The sequence below is a fragment of the Rhinopithecus bieti genome, unplaced genomic scaffold (assembly GCF_001698545.2).
Source record: "Rhinopithecus bieti isolate Rb0 unplaced genomic scaffold, ASM169854v2 scaffold_18921, whole genome shotgun sequence".
Lineage (NCBI taxonomy): Eukaryota > Metazoa > Chordata > Mammalia > Primates > Cercopithecidae > Rhinopithecus > Rhinopithecus bieti.
This window is the reverse complement of record NW_016810178.1, coordinates 3,182,838-3,195,002: the sequence shown is the minus strand read 5'-3', so window position 1 is coordinate 3,195,002 and position 12,165 is coordinate 3,182,838. Positions and strand designations below refer to the sequence as shown.

Sequence of the window (12,165 nt, the reverse complement as noted above, 5' to 3'; positions counted from 1 at the left end):
ACAAAAAGGATCCCCTCTAACCGATGGGTCTCCCTGAACTCCTGAAACAGCCAAATCACACAGAATTATGAAATGGCTTTTTTCAGAGGCTGATTTAAAAATTTGACAAAAATTGAATACAATCATTTTTTCTTTTCTATCTTTCTATAGTTTGGGTTCATGTTTCATTTTATGGAGAAAGAAACTGTCCTACACCCCACTGTGTAAGGAAGGCAGATTCACCTTTCATGGAGTCGGCGCTCAGATTCCTTCAGCTTGGTTTTGAGGTGTCTCACTGTAACCTCTTTCTGCTGCAGAGGAGTCAAATACTGCTCTGGGTTTGGGGGTCTGACACCATGATTTTCACCGCAAGACATGTACCTTCCGGAACGCCTGAAACAATCCAAGTAATGAAATGTTACTTTTTGCCATTTCCTTTTCTATAAAAAGAAGAGTAACACAGAGTGTTATCAACTGAATGTTTGTGTCCCTCCAGAATTCATACGTTGAAATTCTTACCCCAATATGATGGTATTAGGTGGTGAGGACTTTGGGAATTAGCTCATAAGGGTGGAGCCTTCATAAATGGGATTAGTGCTCTTATAAAAGGAACCCCAGAGAGCTTTCTAGCTTTCTTTTTACACCCTGTGAGGTTACACTAAGAGGTGAGCAGTCTGCAACCCAGAAGACAACCCTCCCCAGAACCAGACCTTGCTGCCACCCTGATCTCAGACCTAACCCTGCAGTATGTAGCCCATGATTCTTGAAAGATATGGACCAACGTCTAGGGTACTTTGTTATAGCCACCCACATTGACCCAGACACAGCTAACAGCTTGAGAAGGAATGTCAACTATGTGCTGGGGTCTTAAGCCTCAATAATGGCTGACGTCACTTCAGAAGGTGAGCTGTACTAGAACTGCTGATCTTAGGACTGTTAATTACTTTGAAGATTGAAGGCGGTATTGGTGTACTTATGGAGAGAATAGGGACAGTGGAGGAGGAGAATTTTCTGTGGCTTAGGAATGTTCTCATGCAAAATAATGCACCATTGTCCAGATGCCTGAGCTGTCAGTTCAGAGTACCATGCAGCACAATGGGTGAGGGTCAGGGGATAGGCCTGGGCAGAAGAGAAGGAAGCAAGCAAGATGACCTAACTTTCCGCACAGTGTGCCACTGCCTAAAGATCCTGATGGCTATTTGCTGAATGCAAGTTGTTCTAAAATCAATCCCTGCTGTGAGTATGCCAGTTTGGAGGAAATGGAAAGGTCCTTCTTCTGAAGGGAAGAAGTTTCTTCCTCTACTTAACTCTCCCCAGTGTGTTTTGTAAGAGAGGCTCAATGTTTTACAAAACAGCCCTTGCTGGAATCTTGGCCCCTCTCGGGCCTGGCTGGGAGCTGGGAATCTCTGCTGTAAGAGAGCTGACTGACGAGAATAGGGATGCCCAGCAGGAAGAAGGCTGAAGGAGGAAGGCGGCCAGCTCCTTCCCTGACTCTGGACCCAGTTCCAGCCACTGTGCTGCCAGCAACCTGAGCACCTGCCTGCCTCCAAGATGACCTGTGTCCATACCCACCGTCCAGTCCTCCTGTCATGGCCTCTTTGGAAATGCAGTTCCTTCTTTCTGCTCCACACTCCCTATAACCTCATATGAATTAACTTCTTGCTTGCTCTTCAGACCTCAATTCCACTTCACTTTCTCAGGGAGGCCTCCCTGGATCGTTCCAGACTGAGTTGGACCCCTCCCCACCTTTCACACACCCCTGTAGCAACAGGTGCCTACAGAATCATCTTAAGTTGTTTTTGTTTGTTTGTTTGTTTGTTTGAGATGGAGTCTTGCTCTGTTGCCCAAGCTGGAGTTCAGTGGCGTGATCTTGGTTCACTGGAACCTCTGCCTCCCAGGTTCAAGAAATTCTTCTGCCTCAGCCTCCTGCTGCCTCTGTGGCATTTTCTCTCCCTATCCAGGAACTGCTTAGATTGCTGCGCCTTGTTAGAAATTGTGGCTTGTGCTCTTTCTGCAGCAACCCTTGAAGAATCAGCCGAATGTCGGAAAGAAAAGTGCAGTGTCTTGTTATAGAATCAGGCAAGGGATCAAGAGTTGTATAACCCTTATTTTCTTTTTAAAAGAAAATCTTACCAAGTAGGACAAACTAAGACACATGAATTAAGTAAACAGGACTCACCTCATGATGGGGCTACAGTCGCTTCCTTTGTAGGAGCCTGAGTTGCTACTGCTTGGGGAGGAAGGTGCATAACTGGGATGGATATTGACAGGGCTCAGCTGATTCCTGCACAGCATGGACAGAAGGTCCTTTTCCCGTGGGGATGATGGGCTGCTGCCAGGCTTGTGTGACGAAGCTCCATTACTCCGCCCATGAGGACCTCGACTGGGAAAAGCATGAAAAATGTTAAAATCCTTGGGGCTACAGATGCCCAAGGGCTAATGTCTTACTCCCTAAATCTAAGGAAATCCAATTTATAGAGTTGAAAGGGGCAATACAATTATTCATGTAGACTTTCCTTTGGAGTGGCCTTCTTCCCACCTGCCTGGTATTTTCTCGCCCTGTGTCATCAGCACAAGCAACCTCTCCCTCTGTTGTTCTTTCAAATAGTTTCTGGCCATAAAGCTTGTTTTGGATTACACCCAATAGCCTGCTAAGAACATACACAATGTAGAATATTGATTTAGCTCAGGTTTATTTTGGACGCTGTTTTCAAGATGTGGTTTTTGTTCTAGTCCACCTGTTTCAGTTTAGAAATATTTGCGTTTGGTTCACGTCAGGGTAAGAAAATTAATGTGGCTCATTTGGAGGATGGGTGAAGGTGGTAGCACATAAAGGAGGAGGAGAAAACAGGGCAGATAAAAAGAGCATGCATAAATGCATCATTGGTAATTTTGATCACTTAAATTTTTTTTTTCATTTCTTTCTAGCCCCAATGACTTAAGACAACCTTTGTCATTTAACTGCTGAAATACTGTAACAGCCCCATCTTGGTTCTCCTGCCTCTTGCTTTGCTCCCTCCAGTAGAAGGTTGGCTTGTGGCTGGAGTGGCCTTTCAAAACGGAGTCTGATTCAATGTCCTCCTCAAAGCCTTGCCATGGTTCCCCACTGACCCCAGAACAAAGGCCAACCTCCTTAAGATGGTTCACAAGGTCCAATCCCACCACTCCACCCAACCCCATCCTCCACCACTCCTCCCTCCTCCCTCTGTACTACAGCATTCCAAATGACTTACAGTTTCCTGAAGGATCCATGCTTGACCATCCTTAGGTTTTTGAACTCATAATCTCCTCTGCTTAGAATGTTCTCCTGCTCCCTTCCCTAAGCCCCTGGATACCAGGATATTTCCTACTTTGAGACTGATGGGAACCTAAGCTAAAGAGCCTTCTCTATATTCTTTCTTTCCTAGGCCAGTGTAGGGGCACTTCTTAATGCTCTCTAAAACTCTGTGCAAACTTCTACCATTGGACTTATCACATGGCATCACAACTGCATACTTATTTGTCCTTCCTGCTAGCCTAGGGCATCCTTGAGGGCAGGAACAGCCTGTTCTTTCTACCCTCCTACTTTTGATACATGGTAAGTGTTCCCTAAAGGACTGCTAAGTAAATAAACCAGGTGTGAGTCATTGGCACTGCCACTTAGTAGGAACTTAGGCAAGTGAGCCACTTAACATGGGGATCAAAACACACACACACACACACACACACACACACACACACACACACACACACCTTTCCTACCTTCCTCACAGAATTGATGTGAAAATCAAACCAAAGAATGCATGTGAGTACATTCCACAAGCTATTAAGGGTGACTCAACTGTAGAGTATTATTAGAGAATAAACTTTTTCAAACTTCACCGTTAATCCTGTTAGAGAGATTTGACACCCACTAGTGTAAGGAAGCATCTTGAGAATGTTGAAATTACTTAAACAGGATAAAAATTCTATGTCAGGAATATTACTTGATGGCAAAAAAAAAAAAAAAAAAAGAGAGAGAGAGAGAAAACAAGATAGCTTTCATATAGTAGTACTGCTTTCTGACAATCCTTTCTTTGCAATTGTAATGACAACTGTATCCAACTGACATCTTAATGAGAAATGTGTGTAAATGTGAATGCAAGTGTGCGTGTGGGTATACTTGGCTTCGAAACCATGATTACTTATTTACAATCAAATATAATTTCAACTGGCTGTCAACCTTGCAAACCATACATAAATAAAACGTAACCTAGTTCTAAAGTTAAAGTTCCTTCCTTTTGAAATCATCCAAATGAATGCCGCTCTTCTCTTCGTGAGGACACTTTATATGGAACAGATGGGCTGATGGCTTTGTGACAAAACCAACTTCAGCAGCCCATGGTAGAAAGAACTTCATGAGTAGCTGAAAGGAACATGTAGCCTGGTGTGCATTTTCTTTTCCATGCTTCAGTTCTAATTCTGGCATCAACCAGACTATTTCTTAATCTGATTATGAGAAATATGGACGATTAACTATTACACGTTAGGCGGGAATGTAAAGAGTTGTCCTATATTTTGATCTGGGGAATTTTATTACGAGTTAACTGCCACTGAGGACCTTCTGTGACCCTAGCACTGTTTCAGGTGCTTTCTGAATATTGATCAGGAAATAAATTATCAGACAGTTTGTAAGAGCTAACTTTTTAAAAAGAAGCAACATGCTTAAAAATATCAGTTCTCTTCATTTAGTAGTTCAAATGCTAACATATATAGGTGCAAACTCATTATAGGCTTTGATAGGAAACATTTGCAGAGGAGACACTGAGATTCCATGTTTGTCATGGCCATGAACTGGCAAACCCAATGCTGTCCTCTTCAGCCCATCCCAGATCCTTTGGTCTGGTGGACAAGAAAACGCAGTCCACAAAAGGAGAAAAAATTCTGCTGACCTTGAACCCTTCTACAAACCTGAATACATAACTAGAAGGTCAGAGACAGAGGAGTTTAGAAAAAACCTCATGAGTGACTCAGGTGAATTTCGATTCCCTGACTATGGCTCTGGACTTCAGGTAATATCATTGTTATCACCATCATCATCATCACCATCATCACCGTGATCTAGGGTTGAACTGTGTCACCTCCTGCAAATTGATATGTTGAAGCCCTAACTCCCAGTACTACAGAATAACGGGGCTTTTAAAAAGTGATTAAGTTAAAATGAGGCAGTTAGAGTGGACCCTAATCCAGTTTAACTGATGTCCTTATACAAAGAAGGAATTTGAACAGACATAAACAGAAGGAAGATGATGTAGAGACACAGGGAGAAGATGGCCACTACAAGCCAAGGAGAGGAGCCTCAGAAGAAGCCAACCCTGCAGACATCTTGGTGTCAGACTTCCCATTTCCAGAACTGTGAGTAAATACATTTCTGTTGTTTAGGCCATCCAGTCTATGGTGCTGGGTTATGCAGCCCTAGCAGACTAATATAATCACTACCACCATGATTACCACCATAACCACCACCACCAGTAGCAGCAGCAACAGCAGTAGTACCATGTCTCTTAGTATTACTTTCACCCCTACTGACAAAAACCACCTTTTACCAACGCTTTCACTGAGTTCTGGGCATCATGTCAAGCACTCACATATATCATCTCATTTAACTCAGTGAGGTAAGATGCTATTATTATCCCATATCCCAAAACAGGAAACTGAGGCTTGGGGTCATACACCTGATAAATAATGGAGGCTAACCTCAATCCCAGGTCTGTCTGACTCCAAATACCAAGGGTTTTCTTTTTGTCTCATTTTTATCTTCCAAACAGATTTGTGTTTTAGTTAAGAAAGACAATTCCTTAGAAATATTAGCAGAGTTGCCCTTCTATGAGACAAGATAATCTGTAAGCCTTTAAAATTTTGTTTTAAAATAACGTCAAAATATTCTCAACAACTCCACCTGTTCCTGTCATTTCCCACCGACTGACCAATCTTCCTGTTAGCCTTCCTTCAGGGAGCTAATTCTCCACAGAGAAAATTCATTCTCTACATGGGGAAGCAGGCAATTGAAAGGATCACAAACTACTAGAGTTTGGCAGAGATAGCCGGCTACTCTTGAGGAGCTGCCCCCCACATGCATGGCCCTCCAGAACACAAAATTCATGTGAAATGCCTGAGATACTCCATGACCAAAATCTACTGATGGTACTCTGTGCCTTGGTGAGATTCTTTTATTTATTTACTTTATTTATTTATTTATTTGAAACAGAGGCTTGTTCTGTTGCCCAGGACCAGAGTGCAGTAGTGCTATCTTGGCTTACTAAACTTCCGCCTCTCAGGTTCAAGCAATTCTCCTGCCTCAACCTTACGAGTAGCTGGGATAACAGGCACCAACCTACACGCCCGACTAATTTTTTTTTTTTTTTTTTTTTTTGTATTTTCAGTAGAGACAGGGTTTCACCATATTGACCAGGCTGGTCTTGAACTCCTGAACTCAATTGATCCACCTGCCTTGGCCTCCTAAAAGTACTGGGATTATAGGTGCGAGCCACTGCACCCGGCCGAGATTTTTAAAAACTGAGGATAATAGATAGAACACTGCCATTTTTCAATTTTCCATCTATTAATTTTTGTTAAACCTTTGAAGTCTATTATTGCTTGGCTATAACAGATAATAATATAAGCATTCATCTGATTTGCATATAATTACATTTGGCTATTTTATGTTCAATATATCAAATTTTGATCACTTAAAGAAAGCATGAATTCTAGACTATAATATTTTCTCTTAGTCACTCTGTATTATTGATACAACCTTGGAATTTAACCATAAACACAAATTCCTTTGAAACATTTAAATTGGCTTCATCTACAGGACTTCCTTTTTTCTTTTAGCCTTTCTATATTGTTTGATACTTTGTTCCATGTGTATGTCATAATTTCTTGAATGGGTTATATAAATGGCTTGTTCTCAGAGCAAGCCACATCTGATGTACACAGAATGTTTACATTCATGTCCTATAATCCCAGAGGCACTTTATTGCCAAAATGGGGGTGGTGGGTGGGGCTGGGGATAGAGCAATTGTGCTTTTTTACTGTGGACTTCACTCTTTCATTACAGGTTTGTCTGGCTTCAGCTGTATTTTTAATGATAAAACTGTGCCCTGGGGGGTCTCAGGTCACTTTATAAACATCAGCTAAATCTTCGGCTCACCCAAGAGAAACAGAAAATATTTGCTTGCTGAGTCCTGGAAAGGCAGGCTTTTGGAAACTAAATAGATTTTCTCCAGGAAGAGACCTTAAAAAGTCACACAGTCCAACTGTCTTTTGAACACCGTGGCCCAGGAGAATCAAGTGACGTGACAAAGTCAGAAGCCAGGTCCCCTCATGTTCCGTGGCTCCCTCCATAGCTTCCTTTAAGTCTCTGCTCAGAGCTCAGTTCATCACTGAGGTATCCTAGGACCTGCCAAGCTAAAATATATCACAAACCACATTACTCTCTATCTCCTTCCCCTGACTGTTTTTAAAATAATATTATTTTTCAATTTATTGTCCTTCTTGTCCTACTACAATGAATATAATTTTGTGGAGTTTTGTTTCCTCCTAGTAGATGCTCAATAAATACTTATTAAACAAATAAACAAAGCCACTGGTGGCAAGCACAGAATCCTGGGGCTTGCAATCCCTCCCACTGAATGTGAATAGTGGTTCCCGTGTTCTCATAGTCCTCTCTACCAATTCAAATAACATCAATGGAGAGCATCGGTTGATGTTTGCTATGCTCCATGCTCTGACTCAGCATTTTACTTTTATTAACTTGTTTAATCCTAACAATAAACGCTTTGAGGTGGGTAGGGCTATTTCACAGATGAGGCAAACGAGGCATGGAACGGTTAAACAACTTGCTCAGAGCCACACAGCCTGGAGTTGGTGCTGGCATTTGAGCCAAGGCAGCCTGGCTTCAGAGCCCACACACCCAGCTAGTGTGCTCTATGGGGTGGCCACCATGCCTATGAATTTTACTACACTTTCTTCACTCCTTCCCCAGGTAAATGTTGGGAGTGGTCAGGGAGTGGCTGCTTCCTTCACAGAGGTTAAAAATGGAAGCCCATTTAGGGGAAAAAAAGGGTGAAGTCAGAGCCTTCACAGCTCAGAGACTCATAGATTCACAGAGAGGGGGTTGGGAGGGAAGTGGGAGACCACTAGCTTCCTATGCAGATGAGTACACAGGTGAGTGAGGGAAAGAGAGAAGGGACAGAAGGAGGAGTGAGCATAGAGTCGAGGGTTGGATGGGAGACAGCCATGGATGGCTAAACACAGGTGAGCCATGTGACCACAGTAGGCAAGGTAGGAAAAACTACCAATTTAAAAATCACTGCAAAAAAAAAAAAAAACAAAACAAAAAGCCTAACTGAATAATAAAATACGAACGAACAGTAATCCGGGTAGTTCTATGGACGCATAGGTGCAGGTGAGTCACCTGTGTAAAGCATATTAATTACAGAGCAGGAGACGGTGCCTACTTGCGTGAAGAAGAAGACCGCTTGCTTCCCGCAGTCGACATATGGACCTCAGGAGCAGAAATGCTGCCTGTGCTGCTCGAGGAGCTAAAATCAGCTTCACTACCTGAAAAACAACAGGGGAGAGAGAAGCGTGAGGGAAAGGAAACCGGAGAACATGCTGGCCAGTTCCCTGCCTTCCAGGTCCTGCTCCTTGCATTTGCACACTATTGGCAAGTGCCAAGATTCCAGAGTTTCCAGGTTCACAGAGTTTTCCTCAAAGCAGTCAAGAGAAGGCCCAGCACAAGGACATCATTTCATAAATACAGCTAAGATGCACAGTAAGGCTAGTTTCCTATAGAGGCCGGTCTTCCTGCAGACACTGTCAACAGTGACCCAAGAGAGTCAAGAAATGCACTGTTCTCCCGTGTGTGAGGCTCTCACTCCACAACAACGGGCTCGCCCTACTTCAAGCAAAAGAAAAAGAAAACACTGATCAGTCCAAGAGCAATTTTTCCAAGAGAGTTTATCTTTGGGCTTCTGTAGTCAGCTAGTCATACTTCAATTTGGCATGTTAGGTTTGGAGACAGTTAACCAGTGAGAGGCAGTCAGGAAAGAGCAAAGCCTGGGCTCCCAGACTGCCTGCACTGGCACTGAGGACTGACTCTCTCTGACTGCAGTTTTGGTTTTTCTTTAAGGAATAGATCCTTAAGCAGAAATTTAACAGTGATAGAATCTGTAAATTCCACTGAAACTTGGAATTTTAGCTTCAGGGTGTGATCACAGGTAGGGATGTTCATTAGTTTGCAAAGATCACATGATACTTTGAGTACAGACTACAGTTGGGTGTGTAATTATAATAGAAACATGCTGTGCAGTAAAATAATTTATATAAATTAATCCTAACAAAAATAGGTAGTTCTGAAAGAGTAATAATGGAAACATTCTCATACACTGCCTGGGGAAGTGAAGGGATGTAGAAGAGGCAAGCTAGAACAATGAGAAGAAGAAAAAGAATTTTTTTTTTTTTTTTTTGAGACGGAGTTTTGCTCTGTCGCCCAGGCTGGAGTGCAGTGGCCGGATCTCAGCTCACTGCAAGCTCCGCCTCCCAGGTTTGCGCCATTCTCCTGCCTCAGCCTCCCAAGTAGCTGGGACTACAGGCGCCCGCCACCTCGCCTGGCTAGTTTTTTGTATTTTTTAGTAGAGACGGGGTTTCACCATGTTAGCCAGGATGGTCTCGATCTCCTGACCTCGTGATCCGCCCGTCTCGGCCTCCCAAAATGCTGGGATTACAGGCTTGAGCCACCGCGCCCGGCCAGAAAAGAACTTTTTAAAAACGTGAAGTATCATGTGCTTTTGAAAAATAAGTCTAGGTATACAGTTTAATCTGACCTTGTTGCTCAACCCCTACAACACAATTTGTGCCTCTTCTGGTCTAGAACCCAGAGCCAGCTCACATTTCTGGGCTGAAGAAAATATGAATAGCCTAAATCCTTGATTTTCTAACAAGCAGTGAACAATAATTATCATAATAATGACTATTTATTGAATGTTTACTAGGTCTCAGGCCCTATTCACCATGCTTTCTATGCTATATATTATTTATTCTTGACATCTTTGTAAAATAGACATTAATCTCACTGTTTTGCTATTGAGAAAACTGAAGCTGATTTGCCTGAAGCTTGTAGGTGATAAATCCTGTCCAGGACCAAATCTTCATACTACTTCTCCCATACTATGCTTTATCCTCAGAAAGGCAGTAGGAAGAAGCAGCGGAACAGAGACGTTCTTAAAGAAACTATACATTACCATCTCCCTAACAGGCCAACATGAACCATAGGTACAAGATGTGGCCAGACTTTGGCCTACTGGGGAACAGATTTCGCTCTCTGATGGGCTTTATTAGTTTTGCTAGAGAGGAAGGTAGGTAATCACAAGGCAGAGAGAAAAAAAAAAAAAAACCTTTCCCTGGTTTCCAGGAGCTCTCAGGAACCCCAGCCTCCAGGAAGTCCAGGTCTCTAGGAAAGAGACCAAGAATGACCCATTAGCCAGATGACAGCAGTGACTCCTGGCTCCCAGCAGAATTTTGGGAAGATTAGCATGGCAGTTTATCAGAACTGAGACCAGCTATTCCTTCTGGATTGCACAGACTTTGTCTAATGATGTAATGAGCTCCTAGAAGCTTCCCAAACTTCATCAGTTGACTCTAAGGAATGCACTGGTTAAACTGTAGTAGTTCACAATCTCAAGGATTCATGATTGGTAATGCAGTCCAGCAACATGAGATTCCTGACAGCCTAACTCAACCAGCTTTGTTTGCTAGTAAATTATCACGTTTGTTATCCAATGATAAAGGTAGGCAATTTTCAAAAATAGATCCTGTGGTTATAGCCATCAGGTTTAAGATATTATTTCCTAATGTGCAATTATTCCTCTGAAACACTCAGCTTTCATTCCTTTCACAAAAGTCCATCGATTATAATTGAACTGCTTGCCTAAAAGCAGAAATTCTAGAACAGGAACAGATAATTGTGGAAAATCCATTGTTACCCCATGGTGCTTCTGATCTGTGGTAATTACGTTCTGTGAACTAAAAGGACAACTTTGTTCTACATTTTATTGCTACTGGAACTCAATATAATGACTTTTATGTATTTGCAGGGCCTAAGGTCACTTTGTTTCAGCACTTTCCTCTCTTACTTTCTGTACATCTGAAAGAGAGTAGAAGGCACAATCGGGTCCCTGCAGCTGTATTCAGGACTATTTGAATAGTACGATAGTGAAAAATGAATATACTACTTCACAACTATTTCAGTTTATGAATTTAAAAAACATAAACTGTTTAATGCAGTGTAAAAACCAGCTTTGTTTGCTAGTAAATTATCACGTTTGTTATCCAATGATAAAGGTAGGCAATTTTCAAAAATAGATCCTGTGGTTATAGCCATCAGGTTTAAGATATTATTTCCTAATGTGCAATTATTCCTCTGAAACACTTTGTAAGGGATACACAGGAACGCTAAATGTAATACATCATCTGATATACTTCCTTCAATACTAAGCAAAATAACTAAGAGAAAAGCTGGAGACCTAATCACCACACCCCCATTTATCTATTAGCTGGCAACAAAGATACAAGGAAGGAGAGGCATTCTTTATTCATTTCTTTTAAACAGTGTATGCAACTAATGTATTGTTTTCAGTGCTCTTTTGGGTTATTAAAATCATGCACAGAGTACCTAACCTAAAAACATAGAACCTCGACTGGGCATGGTGGCTCATGCTTGCAATCCCAGCATTTTGGGAGGCCAAGGTGGGCGGATCACCTGAGGTCAGGAGATCGAAACCAGCCTGGCCAACATGGCGAAACCTCGTTTCTACTAAAAATACAAAAATTAGCTGGGCGTGGTGGTGAGCACCTGTAATCCTAGCTACTTGGGAAGCTGAGGCAGGAGAATCACTTGAACCAGGGAGTCCAAGGTTACAGTGAGCCAAGATCATGCCACTGCACTCCAGCCTGGGTGACAGAGCAAGACTCCATCTCAAAAAACAAAACAAAACAAAAACAAACAAACAAAAAAACAGAGAAAACATGGGACCTCAGCTAGATGGCTTGGATTCAAAGCCTGACCCTAACCCATATTAGGTGGAAAGTTTTAGCCAAGTTACTTCACTTCTCTGTGTCCCAGTTTCCTAATTGGTTAAACAAAGATGATACTCATAGCGCCTG

General features: G+C 42.3%; 1 protein-coding gene across 8 annotated transcripts in view; it reads right to left on the bottom strand.

The window, feature by feature from the left end:
- Positions 1-12,165, bottom strand: part of SYBU (syntabulin) — a 117,277-nt gene that overhangs the window by 3,437 nt on the left and 101,675 nt on the right. For all 8 annotated transcript variants that reach the window (XM_017891532.1, XM_017891535.1, XM_017891529.1 and 5 more), the window contains 3 exons: positions 8,460-8,562; positions 2,159-2,362; positions 223-372 (listed from right to left, as the gene is read on the bottom strand). In XM_017891532.1, the coding sequence (XP_017747021.1) occupies positions 223-372; positions 2,159-2,362; positions 8,460-8,562 (457 nt within the window). The remainder of the gene's footprint in view (positions 1-222; positions 373-2,158; positions 2,363-8,459; positions 8,563-12,165) is intronic.